This window comes from Psammomys obesus, unplaced genomic scaffold (genome assembly GCF_907164565.1).
Source record: "Psammomys obesus unplaced genomic scaffold, mPsaObe1.curated_primary_1811, whole genome shotgun sequence".
In the NCBI taxonomy this organism is placed as follows: domain Eukaryota; kingdom Metazoa; phylum Chordata; class Mammalia; order Rodentia; family Muridae; genus Psammomys; species Psammomys obesus.
In genome coordinates this window covers 60,732-78,746 of record NW_026596155.1, presented here as the reverse complement: position 1 = coordinate 78,746, position 18,015 = coordinate 60,732, and the positions used below count along the sequence as shown (strand labels likewise).

At 42.1% G+C, this 18,015-nt stretch overlaps 1 protein-coding gene across 1 annotated transcript in view; it reads left to right on the top strand.

The window, feature by feature from the left end:
• LOC129667078 (ATP-binding cassette sub-family G member 3-like) overlaps positions 1-11,682 on the top strand; it is a 33,006-nt gene extending 21,324 nt beyond the window's left edge. The window contains exons 9-11 of the mRNA XM_055594516.1: positions 7,698-7,787; positions 9,359-9,444; positions 11,273-11,682. Coding sequence (XP_055450491.1) covers positions 7,698-7,787; positions 9,359-9,444; positions 11,273-11,459 — 363 coding nt within the window. The 3' untranslated portion in view covers positions 11,460-11,682. The remainder of the gene's footprint in view (positions 1-7,697; positions 7,788-9,358; positions 9,445-11,272) is intronic.
• Positions 11,683-18,015: the final 6,333 nt, after the last annotated feature.

The window sequence follows — 18,015 nt, the reverse complement described above, 5'->3', positions numbered from 1 at the left end:
TCTCTGCCATTCGATATTCCTCTACAGAGAGTTCTCTGTTTAGCTCTGTTCCCCATTTTTTAAGTGGATTACTTGGTTTGCTGCTTTTCAGCTTCTTTAGTTCTTTATATATACTGGATATGAGTCCTCTGTCAGATAAAGGGTTGGTGAAGATTCTTTCCCAATCTGTAGGCAGTCGTTTTGTTTTGATGACAGTGTCCTTTGCTTTACAGAAGCTTTTCAGTTTCATGAGGTCCCATTTATTGATTGTTGCTCTTAGAGCCTGTGCTGTTGGTGCTCTGTTCAGGTACAGGAAGTTTTCTCCTGTACCAATGAGTTCTAGGATATTTCCCACTTTTTTTTCTAGCCGATTTAATGTGTCTGATTTTATGTTGAGGTCTTTGATCCACTTGGACTTCAATTTTGTGCAGGGTGATAAGTATGGATCTATTTGCATTTTTCTACATGTAGACATCCAGTTAGACCAGCACCATTTGTTGAAGATACTATCTTTTTTCCATTGTATGGTTTTGGCATCTTTGTCAAAAATCAGGTGTCCATAAGTGTGTGGGTTTATTTCTGGGTCTTCTGTTGGGTTCCATTGATCCACCTTCTGTTTCTATGCCAGTACCATGCAGTTTTTATAACTGTTGCTCTATAGTACAGCTTGGATCAGGGATGGAGATACCTCCAGAAGATCTTTTATTGTAGAGGATTGTTTTAGCAATTCTCGGTTTCTTGTTATTCCATACAAAGTTGAGAATTTTTCTTTCCAGGTCTGTAAAGAATTGTGTTGGCAATTTGATGGGAATTGCATTAAATCTGTAGATTGCTTTTGGTAAGGTGGCCATTTTTACTATGTTAATCCTGCCAAGCCATGAGCATGGGAGATCTTTCCATCTTCTCATATCTTCCTCTAATTCTTTCTTCAGAGACTTGAAATTTTTTTCATACAAGTCTTTGACTTGCTTGGTTAGGGTTACACCAAGGTACTTTATGTCATTTGTGGCTATTGTGAATGGTGTTGTTTCTCTAATTTCTTTCTCAGCCCTTTGTCTTTTGTATACAGGAGGGCTACTGATTTTTTTGAGTTAATTTTGTATCCGGCCACTTTGCTGAAGGTATTTATCAACGTAGGAGTTCCCTGGTAGAGTTTTTGGGGTCACTCATGTGTACTATCATATCATCTGCAAATAGTGATAATTTGACTTCTTCCTTTCCCATCTGTATCCCCTTGATCTCCTTCAACTGTCTTATTGCTCTAGCAAGGACTTCCAGCACTATGTTGAAGAGATATGGAGAGAGTGGGCAGCCTTGTCTTGTCCCTGATTTCAGTGGGCTTGCTTTAAGTTTCTCTCCGTTCAGTTTGATGTTGGCTATAGGCTTGCTGTATATCGCCTTTACTATGTTTAGATATGTGCCTTGTATCCATGATCTCTCCAAGACTTTAAACATGAATGGATGTTGGATTTTGTCAAATGCTTTTTCAGCATCTAGGGAGATTATCAAGTGGTTTTTTTCTTTCAGTTTGTTAATATGGTGGATCACATTGATGGATTTCTGCATATTGAACCACCCCTGCATACCTGGAATGAAGCCTACTTGGTCATAGTGGATAATTTCTTTGATGTGTTCTTGGATTCGGTTTGCAAGTATTTTGTTGAGTATTTTTGCATCAATGTTCATAAGGGAGATTGGCCTGAAATTCTCTTTCTTTGTTGAGTCTTTGTGAGATTTAGGTACCAAGGTGACTGTGGCCTCATAGAATGAGTTTGGTAATGTTCCTTCTGTTTATATTTTGTGGAATAGTTTGAAGAGAATTGGTGTTAGCTCTTCTTTGAAGGTCTGGTAGAATTCTGCGCTGAAGCCATCTGGTCCGGGGCTTTTCTTGGATGGGAGACTTTTGATGACCACTTCTATTTCTGTGGGAGGTATAGTACTATTTAATTGATTTACCTGGTCCTGATTCAGCTTTGGTAAGTCAAATCGATCAAGAAAATTGTCCATTTCATTTAGATTTTCAAATTTTGTTGAGTATAGACTTTTGAAGTAAGTCCTAATGATTGTTTGGATTTCCTCAGTGTCTGTAGTTATGTCCCCCTTTTCATTTCTGATTTTGTTGATTTGGGTAGTATCTCTCTGCCTTTTAGTTAGCTTGGCTAAGGGTTTGTCTATCTTGTTGATTTTCCCAAAGAACCAGCTCTTGGTTTCATTGATTCTTTCAATTGTTTTATTTGTTTCTAATTGATTGATTTCAGCCCTGAGTTTGATTATTTCCAGCCGTCTACTCCTTCTTGGTGTGTCTGCTTCTTCTTCTTCTTCTTCTTCTAGGGTTTTTTAGTGAGCCATTAAGTTGCTTGAATGAGCTGTCTCGAATTTCTTCTTGAAGGCACTTAGTGCTATGAACTTTCCTCTTAGCACTGCTTTCATTGTGTCCCACAAGTTTGGGTATGTTGTGTCTTCATTTTCATTGAGTTCTAGGAAGTCTTTAATTTCTTTCTTTATTTCTTCCCTGACCCAGCTGTCATTTAGTAACAAGTTGTTCATTTTCCATGTGTGGGTAGGCTGTTTGCTATTTCTGTTATTGTTGAGGTCCAGTTTTATTCCATGGTGATCAGACAAGATACAAGGGATTATTTCAATCTTCTTGTATCTGTTGAGGCTTGCTTTGAGACCAACTATATGGTCTATTTTGGAGAAGGTTCCATGAGGTGGTGAGAAGAAGGTAAATTCTTTTGTGTTTGGGTGTAAAGTTCTGTAAATGTCTGTTAGGTCCATTTGATTCATGACCTCTGTTAGAGACATTGTTTCTTTGTTTAATTTCTGTTTTGTTGACCTGTCCTTTGTTGAGAGTGGGGTGTTGAAGTCTCCCACTATTAATGTGTGGTGATCTATATGTGGTTTAAATTTTATCACTGTTTCTTTAACAAATGTGGGTTCTCTTGTATTTGTGGCATAGATGTTCAGGATTGTGATGTCTTCTTGATGCAATTTTCCTTTGATGAGTATGAAGTGTCCTTCCCCACCTCTTTTGATTAATTTTGGTTGAAAGTCTATTTTATCAGATATTAGAATGGCTACTCCTGCTTGCTTCTTGGGTCGTTTGCTTGGAAAGTCGTCTTCCAACCTTTTACCCTCAGGTAATGTCTATCTTTGTGCCTTAGGTGTGTTTCTTGTATGCAACAGATTGCTGGGTTTTGTTTACATATCCATTCTGTTAATCTGTATCTTTTTATTGGAGAGTTGAGTCCCTTGATGTTGAGAGAGATTAATGACCAGTGGCTGTCAGATCCCTTGATTTTGATGTTGGCTGTGATCATCAGGTTGTGTGCTTGGTTGCCTTTTGTTTTACTGTAGTAAGGTTAATCATTTCCTGTGTTTTCTTGAAAGAAGCTAATTTTTTGGGGTTGTATTTTCCCTTCCAGTGTCTTCTGTAATACTGGATTTGTGTGTAGGTATTGTTGAAATTTGTTTTTGTCATTGAATATCTTGTTTTCTCCGTCTATGAGGACTGAGAGCTTTGCAGGGTATAGTAGCCTGGGCTGACATCTGTGTTCTCTTAGGGTCTGCATGATATCCATCCAGGCCCTTCTGGCTTTCATAGTCTCAGTTGAAAAGTCAGGTGTGATTCTAATGGGTTTGCCATTATATGTTACTTGGCTTTTTTCCCTTGCAGCTTTTAGTATTTTTTCTTTGTTCTGTATACTTACTGTTTTGATGATTATGTGGCGGGAGGATTTTCTTTTCTGGTCAAATTTGTTGGGTGTTCTGTAGGCCTCATGTATTCTTATTGGCCTCTCCTTTAACTTGGGGAAATTTTCTTCAATGATTTTGTTGAAAATATTTTCTGGGCCTTGGAGAAGTGATTCTTCTTTTTCCTCTATACCTATTATTCTTAGGTTTTGTCTTTTCATATTGTCTTGGCTTTCTTGGATGGTCTGTCAGGAATTTTTTGGATTTAACATTTTCTTTGACAGATATATCGATTTCTTCCATTGTATCTTCTACATCTGAGATTCTTTCTTCCATCTCTTGTAGTCTGTTGGTTATGCTTACCTCTGTAGTTCCTGTTTTCTTCCCTAGATTCTTCCTCTCCATTATTTCCTCCATTTGTGTTTTCTTTAATTTTTTCAATTCTATCTTCAGGTCTTGAGTTGTTTTGTTTACTTCCTTTACCTGTCTGATTGTACTTTCCTCTTTTTCTTTTAGTTCCTTCAATTCTGTTTCTTTTATTTCATTCAATGCTTTAAGCATTTCCTTTCTAAAGGCCATGAACTGTTTGGCTGCAGCTTCCTCTATTTTTTTACAGATGGCAATTTTCTCTTTGAGTTTATCTTCCTCTATGTCTTTACATATCTTATTTGTTTCCTCTGTTATCATCTTCATGAGCATAGTTGTTAGGTCATCTTCTTGGATTTCAGTTATGTTGGGGTGTCCAGGGCTACTTGCTTCTGTGTAACTGCATTCTGGAGATGCCATATTGCTCTGTCTTTTGTTGCTTGAGCTTTTATACTGGCCTCTACCCATTGTGCTACCTTAGATGTTTGGGGTTATTTTCTGGTGGTTCCTGGGGATCCTGTGGTGGAGAGAATCCCCTTGGCAGAAAGCTGGTTTTTCCTGAAAGAAGTCTTCTCAGCTTTTTGGGTATAGTCCCTGGATGGCTGGCGTTTTTTCAGGAGTTGCTGCTGCTCACCTCAGGGATAGAGACCTGAGTGGTAACTGTGGTCTTTGTTAGTCGAGAGGGTTCTCCTCTCACCCAGGGAAGTCCTGAGGACAGCTGCCCTTTTTCTGGGTTTCTTGCTGTAAATTTAATGATCAGCTGCTGTGAACCAGTTGGACATCTGGCACGTAGCAATTGTTTGTGCCTGTGTCTGGAGCACAGCTGAGTGATGGTGGCTCAGCCCCGCCAGTCTGCGAGACTTTTTCCTGGGAAGGACTGGGTGATTTAAGTCAGTACAGTTTCTTTCCTTCTCTGTGGATTCTCTGGAGACAGGGACTCCCAGTCTCTTTTTTGCCCAGGGGCGCACTGCTCAGTCTCCGCCAGCTGGCTGGCATGCAGAAACTGCCTGTGTCTGCCTTTCCGGCCTTTGGGAGCCTGCGTGTCTGCCTAAACTGGGTAATTTTCCAAAGACCTTTTTGGGGTGGGGGTGTCGGCTGAGTGCTCTGATATCAGACCAGCCATTTCCCTCCCTGTGTGTTTACACCAGACAGTGAAACTCAATCGCTGGTGCCCTGGTGCCCACAGTTCTATCTGAGGCTGCGAATCAGGCACGCAGGCAGGGCTCTGTGCAGGCGCCTGGGTCCCCGGCTCTGGCTCCAGGCTGGCTCCTGGGATGCCTGTGGAACCCGAGTCTTTTCCAGGGGATGTCTGGAAAAGGTCGGCCCCAGTCGTTTCCTGCACTGTGGGGTTATCTCTCACCTGAAAATTGCAGTCTCTGATACTGTGGTGTGCATGGTTCTGTCTGGGACTGTGACCAGAGACACTGGCATGTAGTTCTGGGCTGGGGCTGGCAGTCAAGCATCTGGAGGAACCAGGATCTCTTCCGAGGTTTAGCCGGGTGAGTTAAGAGCTGATTGAATCCCCCACCGTGGGGTATCCTCTCTCCTGGGAAACATAATCACTGTGTTTTATGGCCGCGAGTTCTGATTACTGGTCACTGTGCCGATCCTGCTGTGCTGCTGGTCAGAATGAGAGTCCTCCCAGCACCACCATCTTGCCCCACCTCTCTCTTGGGCTTCTTATTGCAAAACCATAATGAACTGGAATTTCAGGAAACCACTGTGATTGGCTGATTCCCTCACAGAAGGAACAGATGGCTGCCTTTCTTTCTTGCTGGTGTAGGAGACTTGCCTGCCATTTTAAGTGCTGCAAAGAAGGCTTGGTTTATTCACTAGCCATGCATGGGAGAGTGAAGGTACTGAGCAATGTGCATCTTTCCCATGAGAACTCTATCTCAGGCTCACCCAGGTCTGGAAAAGCATTAGGAATAGTTCACACAACTAGGTCGGCACAAATAAGTCAGTCTCCTGTGTAGACAAGCTTCTGCTATCTCTTTAAAACTGGTTGCCCAGTCTTAGTTTTCCATGGCCACAAATTACACACTTAATGCATATCAGTCAACAGACAAGTCCAACCAGATTCTGCATTTTGCACCAAGCATATCCCATAAGTAGAGCCATTTGTGTGCTGATGTTCATATCATTTCTGCTGTGGTTGGATTTAAGGTTATCCTTCTGTGCTTTGCCCATGTCAGGATATCCAGGACTTGCTCTGCTAGGACAACTGAGCTCTGCTGATACTGTAGTGCCCTGGCCCTTGTTGAGTATGTTCTGACACTGGCCTTTAGCCATCTGGCTGGCGTTGATGTTGGCTGGTAGCTGAGGAACCTGAATGACCCATAGGATTTGGGTCTGAAGCCAGATGCTGTATATGGTGTGGGAGCAATCGCTCTGGTCAAGTCTGAATGCATGTCCCCACAGTCATTGCTTTGATGGTCTAGGATACGGCCAGATAGGGCAAGTTTTATGTGACTGTCACAGCTGTCTCTTGTTTGTCCCCACCAGTCCTTTCTGTCCCCTCTGTTGGGATGCTGAGGTTTGGGGACTCTTAAATGGGGCTTTGGGCACATTTTCTGCTCTTCCACATTGTGCAGTTTATCAGTGCCAGGCTTCAGGTTATCTTAAGTTGTATTTTAAATTCCAAATTACTCCCAAATTCATGAAGAGAGACTGAAAATTCTTGTAAATGGAAAGTTCTATTAACTTGAGGTTCAGTGTTTGTCGTAGTTAGGATTTCTATTACAGAGACGAAACATTATGGCCAAATAATTTAGAGGAAAGGGCTTGTCCAGCTTACACTTCTTCATGGCTATTCACCACCAAAGGATGTTGGGACAGGAACTCAAGAAGGACAGGAACCTGGCGGCAGGAGCAGATGCAGAGGCCATGGAGGTGCTGCTTATTGGCTTGCTCTCCATGACTGCTTAGCCCGCTTTCTTATAGAACCCAGGACCACCAGCAAGGGATGGCACCACCCACCCTGGACTGGGCCCTGTCCCATCAGTCACTAATAAAGAAATGGCCCCTCCCCCAGGCTTGACCTCAGCTGATCTCATAGAGGCATTTTCTTAATGGAGGGTCGCTCCTTTCCAGTGAATTTAGCTTGTGTCAAGTTGATATAAAAGAGGCAGGACAGCATTCTTCCCATGTGTGTTCTTGATGTAGGTGGCAGCAGTTTATTAGAATCGTCACTATGGTTGGCCTGTCATATTGTCAAAGGTTTAACTAACCACATATTGAAAATACATGAAACAAATAATGCTCTGCTCTGAACATCTCCACCCCCTGAACTGTGCACTATAAACTATAGAGCTACACAAATTAGATATGATAAGGAGGATTTCACATATGTGGGACAGATGTATTTAAAGTATAGAGGATGTGCGTAGGTTACGTGTTACTTTAATTATAATGTGAGCATCCATAGGGTTTGGCTTCTGCAGAGTTGGGGAGCAGGTCTTTCTTTTTAATCACATGAAGTATCCTGGTTTGACCAAGAGTGAAGGCTTCTGTCTGGAGTTAGCAGAAAGAATGTTTTTTAAAAAAGTCTGATCCGAATAGAAATGGTCAGAAGGATGTAGGGGTCTTGAAGACAGAGGCTCTTTTGTAGAAGTCTGAGTCACCGAATTAGTTCTGACTCATGTCTCTGCCCTCTGTAGGTTTTATCGGGTCTGTCCCTAGATTTTGGAAGCTTATCGCCTGAACTCTCATGGATTCAGTACTTTAACATCCCTCACTATGGATTCCAGGTAAACTGTCCTCTCTGACACTGTACAGCGTCCTCCAACTGCAGTAAAGGAAATGAATCTCAACTGTGCCCTTTCCCCAGCTGTAGGCTCTAAGCAGCTCTGACCCAGGAAGATCATTCTAGGAGCAAGAGAGGTTAGCCCTAGGTCAGTAAGTCATCTGGGTTATTTGAGGGAAATGAAAGCTGAGATAAATCTCAGAGTAGAGAAAAGATGGATGTTATGGGGGAAAACACATGGAAAAGGAAATTTTATTCTCCTGTTTCAGTTGTTGTCTTGAGACTTACTATCTCTGTCTGCTAACCTAGGCCTAGTCCTGGAAGCGTCTGGCATCTGTAAAATTTAAGCTAGGCCTAGAACATTTTCAGCCTCTGAGACTCACTGCCTAATAAGCTCACCCTTTCTTATCTTACTGTGCTCTGGTCTGGCTGGTTCAACTCAGCTGTTCTGGCTCCAACTCCTCTTCCAGTTGACTTATCCCTTCTCTCCATCCTTGAGTTGCTCTGCTTGGACTCAAACTAACTCAAGCAATCTGCTCTAATCTCCTGACTCCTTTTCATTCTCTGGCTCATTTGGTCTTCACCTGAGGTCTGTCTCTCTGGAATGTCTCTGTTTACTGACCCTGTAAAACTGCCTTCACTCTCTCATTCTCTGTGTTGCTCCCTTAAGTAGTATCTCTTTATGTTCTTGTGAGAGTTGGGTATATCCTGTCCTCTCAAATCTTTCTCTGATTCGTTACTTTCTCTGTCATTCAAATAAACAACATATCCAAACATGGGTGCTTCCTCCTACAAACTAACTTTACCTTCATTGTTTGGGATTAAATGCATGCACCACACCTCGCCCTAAACTTTTTTTTTTTTTTTTTTAATCTTGAAACTTGCTCTATACCAGGCTGTCCTTGAGCCCAAATCTGCTTTCCTCTGTCTCCTGGATTAAAGGTGTGTTTGTATTCCAGCTGGATCACTCAGACCTAGAAGGTCTTTGGATGTGATCTCTTGCCAGAGCAGCCTTGTTCTGAATTAAAATTCCTCTACACCTATCACCGTGTTTCTACCCAAAAAAAGGAAAGGATAAAAGGATTAGAGACTATGATATATAGTTCATATCAGGAAATTAAAAGAAATAAATCATCTGATACCCATAACCATATTGGCTTTACAAGCCTATCTCTGTAGGAAAGTGTCTTCAAATACTTTCTAACTCCAATAGTCACAATTGCTTTTGATGAAAAGCAAACAATATTGTTACTATAAACCAGTAGCATTCACTCAATGAATTGTGTTGTTTTAATTACAGTGTTTATGGGGTTATGGACTTAGAGGGTATGGAAGGAGGAGGTCTGGGGTAATGTAGTTAGAGAATCCTTCTCTTAGTTGATTGGAAGGACCATCATTTCAATCCTAAGCCTCCTGATTGCTTTGTGGGCAGACTGTAAACCTGGTAGGTTTTGTGTTTAAGAACAATTGCAAATAGCAGTAAAGATTGAACTTCAAGTCAGCTGTATTCATTCTTTTGGAAACTTATGGATATATGAAACAATTTACCCTTCTGGGTTCCTGTTTATGTTACAGGCTTTGTTGCACAATGAGTTCTTGGGACAAACCTTCTGTCTAGAAGCCAATGAAGAAGAACTCAGCAGATGTCAGAACTACGTAATGTAAGCTTGGGTTCAGTGCCTCAGTGCAGACACAGGATGCTAGTACACCTAGAGGGCAGCCTGTCCTTTCAGGGTTAACCCTGTTTTATGCCTCTTCCCCAGAGTGAGTCATGCCTACCACGCACGTGTGAATGTGTTTGGACCCTTCTGCTCCATGATGTAGATAATATGCAGAAAGTGCTCTTTGGGGCCTCTTGACAATTGGTCTTGGTGTTTGTTGTGGATTTGAGTTCCTTGTTTCAGAACATTTGAGTTGGATATGGGCTGCTCTGATAGTCTAGCAAGGGCACAGAGTTTCTATGTGTATAGATTATGGTTCTGTGGGCCAAGCCCAAGAATGTCAGGGCAGCAAGGATGAGCAGTGATGAGCTCTGCCTGCCAGCATTCAGCCTTCTCTCTGCCTTACACACTGGAAGACTTCAAGAAATCAAAGGTGTGTGTGTGTGTGTGTGTGTGTGTGTGTGTGTGTGTGTGTGAAATGTCCTGTCAGAGGCTATGTCCTGCAATTGAAGTAACATATGATTCAGTATGTTGGGATGGAAATCTCATTTTTGTCCAATGCCATTAAAATAGAAACACAGATTTTTAAATTAAATTAGAGTGCATTATTTTAAAGTTTCAATACCTTCACCTTCTATGATCATTCTCATATTTTGATTTTGATATATAAACAAGAGAGGAATATGCTAATATTACATCTCATTGATATTCAAAATAATAATAATAGAAATACAAATTTGTGCTTTCAATTACTGTTGAGATTACCTGTATTGTGGAGATCTTACTTCCCACATCTCCTCCCTCCTGGTGTGGTCTGGCACCTGTCTAATACAAATTCCTAATCAGTTTCTATGCAGGAGGACATAGATGATGTCATACTCACAGCTTTGTCCTCACAAAAGGAAAAGAAGAAATCTGCTCTTTCAGCAGATTTGTGAGCTGCCAAATCCAAAGAGATACAAGGGAGTGGAGGGACACAGGGGTGGAAATGCACAGCAGTAATTGTAGCTGTTTGCAGTATTTTCAGCAGCAGCTGCTTTTGTACCCTGTGTCAGGACCATGGCATCCTGCTGTGCTCCAAGTCTCCTTGGGCTCCACTCTCACCCAGGCTCCACTGTCACCCAGGCTCCACTGTCACCAAGGCTGCTGGGGATGTCCTATAGCTAAGCATCTGCGGTTGTCACTGCAGCCTTAGTTCAGGAGCTGACAGGAACTGACAGACTCCTGTCAGAAACCCTTGATCTCCCCAGTCTAGAATTCTGTGCTGTGTTCTTTCGCATGACTGTCTCATGGCTCAGCTGAATTGCACAAAGCTTTGATCTCTTTGGAAGGTCTTTATGTGTTGTTAGGAGCTGAGGATTTCTGCTTCAGGAGTAGCAAGTATGTTATCTGTGCTTTTGTCCCTGCAGAGAGCAGCCTTGTAGATTTAGACATGAATGTGTGACCTTGTAAGTCAACAAAGTTGGATTATAATGTGACTCTGTAAATGTGGTCAAATTCTTTAAGTCTGCTTCTGTTTTAAGTGCATGTGCTAACTACTCCTGTTTGGATTGTTTTTTAAATTAACTAAGGTACCTGATTCAGTTGTTTACATTGATTAGCATAATATATAACAAATTTGTATAATTTGTATAATTTATACATAATTTATACATAATATATAACAAATTTGCATAATATATAACAAAATTGTAAGCATCTGATGACATCTATCAAATTTCTTTTCATAAAGAAATTTTTAATGATGTGTTGAAACTGAGTTTTTTAAAGGGAAGTATCAGTGAATATACTAAATAAACTTTGACTTTCTGTGTGTGTTGAATTTCAGATGTTCTGGTGAAGAGTTCTTGACATTCCAGGGCATTGAGCTCTCATCATGGGGGTTCTGGAAGAATCATGTGGCCTTAGCTTCTATAATGAGTATCCTCTTCACATGTGCTTATGTGCAACTACACCACAGGAAACTGGAAGTTCTCAGGTCCTGGGTGAGAAAGTTTCTACAGTTCTTTAAATAGATGTGGTTCCAAACTGTCTTCTGAATGTTTGTAATTATACTCATGGACAACTGCTACAGCCAGCATTACCCAGAGAAGATTCCATCATTGTGAACAGTGGTGAATGCAGAGACCCATGGCTGCTCACAGTACCACGACTAAGTGATACTTAAGGGCTTAGCCCCAAACAGGACACCTACAGCACCCCTCCAAAGCTTAGGACATTGGAGAAAGTGTGCAAGAGCCAGAAGTTGAAAAGGGCTGGAAATGCGATATGGTGGGCATGACACAGCCAGGGCAACCATGAGCTTTCTCATAATACCACAGCTACCTGCAGAACACTGGGCCCCTCATTGGCAAGGCAAGGATCACAGAGAAACACAATGGCCCCACCCCCATTCTCAGAACTACCTGCTACTGGGGGATCATGGGAGTGAGGCTGTCACTGATTTCACATGTATCCTCACTTCTGAGCCTGCCAGGCTCCACTGGAATGTCTGAAGCCCAGAATCACACAGACAGCTCTGTTTAAACTCTGTGGCTCACGAGACAAAACCCCAAGATATGACTATGGGAAAGAAACCTGTAAAGAGAAGTAGTTGAAGCAACTGTAAGGGAGACAGGAAATGTGGGCTGGCTGGGGTGGGGGAGTTTGGCTAAAATGCATTATATAAACATATGGAATTGTCTAATTTTAAATAAAAATTATAAATATAAAAAGAACTTTTTTGTGCAAAATATCTAATGAAGATTTTTTTTCCTGTTTGGTTTCTGTTATATTGTAAATCAGCAATGATTGATTTTAAAAGTTCACAATATAGCAGGAAACTAAGTTATAAATGAAAGATTTCAAGTCCCAAAATAATGTTATTAAGATTTCCATGTTTGTTCATCTTATCAGTAATAATAAAGTGAGACAATCAAAAATATTTTTGACCTGGAAAAGGAGAATTTGTCCTAGAAAATCTTACCTTCTCAACACCGTTGATGTCAGTTTCTTCATCTTCACAGTGAAACATACCCCAAATGTAATAGCCAATGGCTGTATGATCAGAGTGGGAAGATCAGGATACAGGGACACCCTCAGCCAGGTGTTTGAGGCTATCCTGGGCTACAAAGGACACTACCTCAAAAAAAAAAACAAAAAAAACAAAACAAAAAAAAAAAAAACACACACACACACACACACACACAAACCCAAACCCACACATAATGAGCAACCATGAAATTCTATCTTTGATGATCTCATTAAGTTAGAGTTTCTATTTTCCTAATGAAACACTGTGATCAAAAAGCAAGTCGTGGAGGAAAGGGTTTATTCTGCTTGTACATCTATTTCTGTTCATCACCAACGGATGTCAGGTTAAAAACTCAAGCCGGGCAAGAGCCGGCAGGCAGGAGCTGAGGCTAATGCCATGGAGGGTACTGCTCACTGGCTTGCTCCTCATGCCTTGCTCAGCCTCCTTTCTTATATTTGCTACTTCCCAAGATCCTTTACAACCCTAGAGATTACAGACTATAGGTTAGCAGCTGCTGTAGCTGCACCTTCCCAGGTCTTTCCCTAGTTTCTATAGTTTATCTTAGGTCCTTCCTTCAGCATCTTCTCATAACAGGAAAGGACTCGTCAGCAATAGGGGTGTTTTTAAACACTAGGAATTGATGCATAAAGTAACAACATATCCATTTTGGCTCTTGCTACAGACTCAGTGTTCCCATAGTTCTTCCTGTGACCCCTTTCAGTCGTTCCTCCTAGATCATCCAATCCTTTGTGATTCTGATGGTCCTCTGAGTCTCTGTCCAGCAGGGAGCCCCAGCTGCCACACTAGGCTAGTACTCAGCTAAGGGGCCTTCATCCTCCTTCCTGCCCTCCATTCTGGTCTCTGTAGACTTACCCTCAGCCTGTGGCAGTCTGTCCACAGGAGCCTATCTCCACATCTCCACATCTCCACCCCTGGGCCTCGGGCTTTCAGAAATGACCCAGAGCTCTTGTATGTTTTTCCTGCTACCCTAAGGCGTTTTCTTCTACTCATCTCTATTCCTCTGAGTATCTGAGGACATGAACAGCTCTCTACAGGGTCCTCACAGCCCTCACACTATGCTGGAACCTGGGGACCACAGAGCTACCACACTTGATTAGGACCACAGTGGGCATAAAGCATCCAAAAGCCAGAACACACACCCAACCAAGACAAGACCAGATATTTACAACAAGAAACACAACAGATATTTTAACTACAGATTTGTAGATACCAGTGCAAAAAATACAAACACCAAGAGCCAAGATAAGTTGCCTCCTTCAGAAGCAAGCAACCCTACCAAAAACCTGAAAATCGACCCTGTTGCAATATCCAGCTTAAATACACTCGGGAACAGACCCAAAGTGCTAGACATATTACTACAGAGGCAGTTGCTCATCCATGTTCACTGCTGGGCTGTGCATTATAGCCACAAACAGGAAACATCATCAGTATCCATGAGCTGATAGACTGACACAGGAAAGGTGACACACTGACACAATGGACCATTATTCAGCTGTCAAGAAAACAACAAATCACAAAACTCTCAAGGAAATGAATGCATCTAGAATCAATCATCCTGAATGGGGTAACACGGTCCCCCAAAGACAAACACAGCATGTTTCTCCTATGTGTGGATGTTCCCTTGTAAGTGTTAGACATGTGTGGTTCCATCTGAAAACAACAGAGGTTAGGCAGCTGGTAAGGGACCAGGGAGGATGATAGGATCCTCCAAAGAATGAGAATAAGAGTTCACTATGTCATAAAGAGACAAATGAAGGGGCACTGCAGAGGTAGCTCAGTGGTTAAGAGCACTGGCTGCTCTTCCAGAGGACCTGGGTTCAATTCCCAGAGATAAATGAAGAGCTAGAATAGGATTAAGTGGGAAGGAATGGGCGGGCAAGGTACAGGAGGGAATGGAGAGACAAAAAGCATTGAAGCCATTTGAAAAGGTATATCCAAACCTACTACCACAGTAGCACCCTAAAACTTATACACATATGAAAGGAATTTCAATAGTGTCACCACGTACGGAAGAAGACAGTGCCCCAATGAGACAGCTTATGTTATCAAGAAAGATATTACGTCACCTCGAGTGCCAGGAATGTAATGAGTGTCATTACATCATGTCGAGTCATTGGTCAAGGTTACCACAAACATCACAAACTACTGCCAAGGCTACTGGTTACTGTTCATAGCCTGAAGGTTAGAAGGGAGGTAAAGGTGCTTAAGAACCTATATAAAGTAGGCTTGGTGGAAATCTAAGCCTACACCGAGACACAAAATAGTTTCTTTTTCTGCACGTGGAGATCGAGTTTTCCCAGTACTATTTATTGACAAGGCTGTCTCTTTTCCAATGTATGTTTTAATATATACACACACACACACATAAAGATTTATTTATATGTATATAAATAGTTGGCTTTATTTTTGTTGTTTTATCTCTTGGCCCTCCTTGTATTCTATTAGTCTGCGTGTCCATTTTGGGCCTGTACCAAGCTGTTCTCCTTACCTCAGCTCTATTAATACCTGGAAATTTGGCACCTCCAGATGCCTATTGTTCAGCATCATCTTGGATGTGGGGTCATCTGAGCTCCATTTAATCTCAAGACTGATTTTGCTAGTTGTGAGAAGAAGGTGGCTAAGTTTTGGTGGTGACACAATGAATCTGTAGCCTGCATTTGTTACATAGTCAGTTGCTCTACATTCCTTCTGCCAGTTCAAGAACAAGGGTCTTTCCTCTAGTGCCTTCTCAGTTTCTTTCTTTGGTGTCCATTTTAGAGGTCTCTTATGTCTTTCGTAAGGTTTTTTTCCTTGCTATCTTATTTATGTGTTTATATGATTGGCAGTACCTGTCCTATCTGCAGAGTTAGTGCATAAGTATCCATGAGTGTGTCATTTGTAAGTCTGACTTCTGTGAACTTTTTGTCGTATCGTCTGCACATCTTGTAGTATTTTTATTTCAGCAATGCCTAGTAGCAACCATCTCTTTGGTGGATGTTGTGTTCTATTCCTCTTGGAACTGTGGACAGAGTGTATCTGCCATAGGGCAAGTTCAAACACAACATAGTGTTCCTGTGTGGGGATTCCCCAAGAGGGGGTCACAAGCTTTCACTCAGGCAAGCCTTGGAACACTTGATTACAAACCAGCAGAGCCTCTGTGTGTTCCTGTCAGAAAACTAACAAGGAAATAGGGACAAACAGTTTCCTCATCACCTTGATGAAAAAAAAAAAAACACACCAACAAAAATGAAAGTCGAGTTCATTTCTTCTTCAACCTGTGTCAGTCAACAGAGACAGAAAACAGAATTTACGGTTCAGGTTTTGGCCTATGGGGCCATTTTCATTCAAACTTCCACACTGACCCAGTCATAAAACCTTTGCCCTACAATCTATCCTGCCTTCAAGATCTGTGGGGGCAATGGTGGCACAAAACTTACAGGAGTGGCCAACCAATGTCTAATTCAACCTGAGGCCCATTCCACCAGAGGGAGCCCATAGCTGACAGTGCCTGGACTGTCAGGAACTGGAGGCTGGATGGCCCAGAGACCTAGGTCAGAACCAAACATGATTGGCCATTCAAACAAATAAGTCAGTGAAATGATTCCTAATAATGCTCTGCTATACTTAGATCGGTGTCCAGCTGTCATCAGAGGCTTCCTGCAGCACCAGATGGGAGGGGACACAGAGACCAATGGCCAGGAATTATGCAGATACAGCTTAAATGTGAGGTCACCATCAGGACCCTGTGAGATGTAGGAGTCAGAAAGGATGGAGGCCACCAGAACATGGCTCTTAGGGCCTCACAGAGAATGGAGCAGCAAGCACGGGCCTGCAGGGGTCTGCAGGAGGTCCTCTGCCTATGACACAGCTGTTAGCCTTGCGTTTTTGTCATATTCCTCACAGTGCCAGTGGCTGTGTCTGTGACTTTTGCCTGTCTTGGGAAGTCTTCCTCCTGTTGGGTTGCTTGGTCCAGCATCCGAGTGCAGGCTTTTGTCCTGTCTTAACTGTATTTTGTCATGTTTGATGTTATCTCAAGAAGGCCTGCTCTTTTCTGAAGGGAGACAAAGGGAGAATGGACTGAGGTGGAGGTGGGGAATTGGGAGGAGTGGAGGGAGAAGAAACTCTGGTCAGGAGTTACTATATGAGAGAAGGATCTGTTTTCAATAAAGCAAAACCAACCAACCAAAACAAACAAACAAACAAACAAACATTAAAGCCATGTAACTCTGGAAGCTATTTAAAAAAAGCAAGTGGTGTTCTACACACAGGTATGGGTTCATCTTCTGAACTGATGGATGAGAAAGCAGTCTCCAGAAACAGCAGAGCATGTTCACCAGGTGTCTGCTGTGACTACATGGCTGGTGACATCGCGAGGGTCAGAGCTTAGCTTCTTCTGGTTTGGCTTTGGGCTCCAGTCACACAGTGCAAGGGCACAGAGCACTATGTCATGTCTAGGAGGCTGAATTGTGAAGACCACAAGGGGCATTGTGGGCCTTTAACTGATGGTCTGTGTCTACCCTTCCTCAGCTACTGCTTGTTTCTATGTTTTGTTTTGTTTTTTTTTTAATCCAGTCCCATGTAGCCCAGGCTTCTCCTAAACTCCTGGTCTCCTGCCTCTCTGTGGAGCTGGGACTGCGGGCATGCCATCATGTCTCCAAAGGCAGCTACCTTTTGCCTCAGACGAGCTCTGCCATCACTTCCTCACAGGGAGTTGCAGCTGTAAGGAATCTGGAGAGAGAGCTTCCGTGCATGACAGCGATGTGTAATGCCTAATCGGTTGCTGGAAATGTGGACTCGCTGTGCTAAGCACTGTTTCATTATGTGGCCCCCCCACAGACATGTTTCATAGTGTAGTTTTCACTACTATTTGCTAATAAACAACAAATTCATTCAATTGTTTTCAGTTAGGAAATAGACGAGTTTTCTGTTTATATATCTAGTCTTATTAAGTCAAGTGACCAGCATCACACATTTCTGAAACTTCAATTACCGAGATTTGAACAATTAGCATTCTAATTGTACCAACAGAGGGAAAGCAAAAGGGATTAAACAAAGGGAATAGGATGAATCTTTATTCTTTCACACAAGAAGAAAAAAACAAACAGATGGAACTCGGGGTAAAAGGAAAGAATTTTGTACATTCTTATAAATATAGTAAAAGTGTATAATATGTATCATAAATTATTGCTAGGGACTGCAGTGGGTTTGTGGCTCATGGTCAGTACACACAGATATCATATAATGGCTGCACTTGAAGTTGAAACTTGGTTTCACATAACAAAAGGGTTTACATGATTAATACATAAACTCGATATACCTGCACATAAACTTTACGACCTAGGAAGAAAGAACTTGGTCAGCATATTCAAAGAGCAAATCCAAGTGAAATCACATGAAAACTCTGTTAAACATCAGTGTGTTTCATTTATTACCTGGCCCAGAAAAATCCATTGGCTCCTGGGGATACGGCCGACTTACAAGGATAGTAATGAAGTGAACAGGAGACTGAGACACAGCACTGAAAATAGGATTCCTGCACTGGTTCTATGACTGAGGGT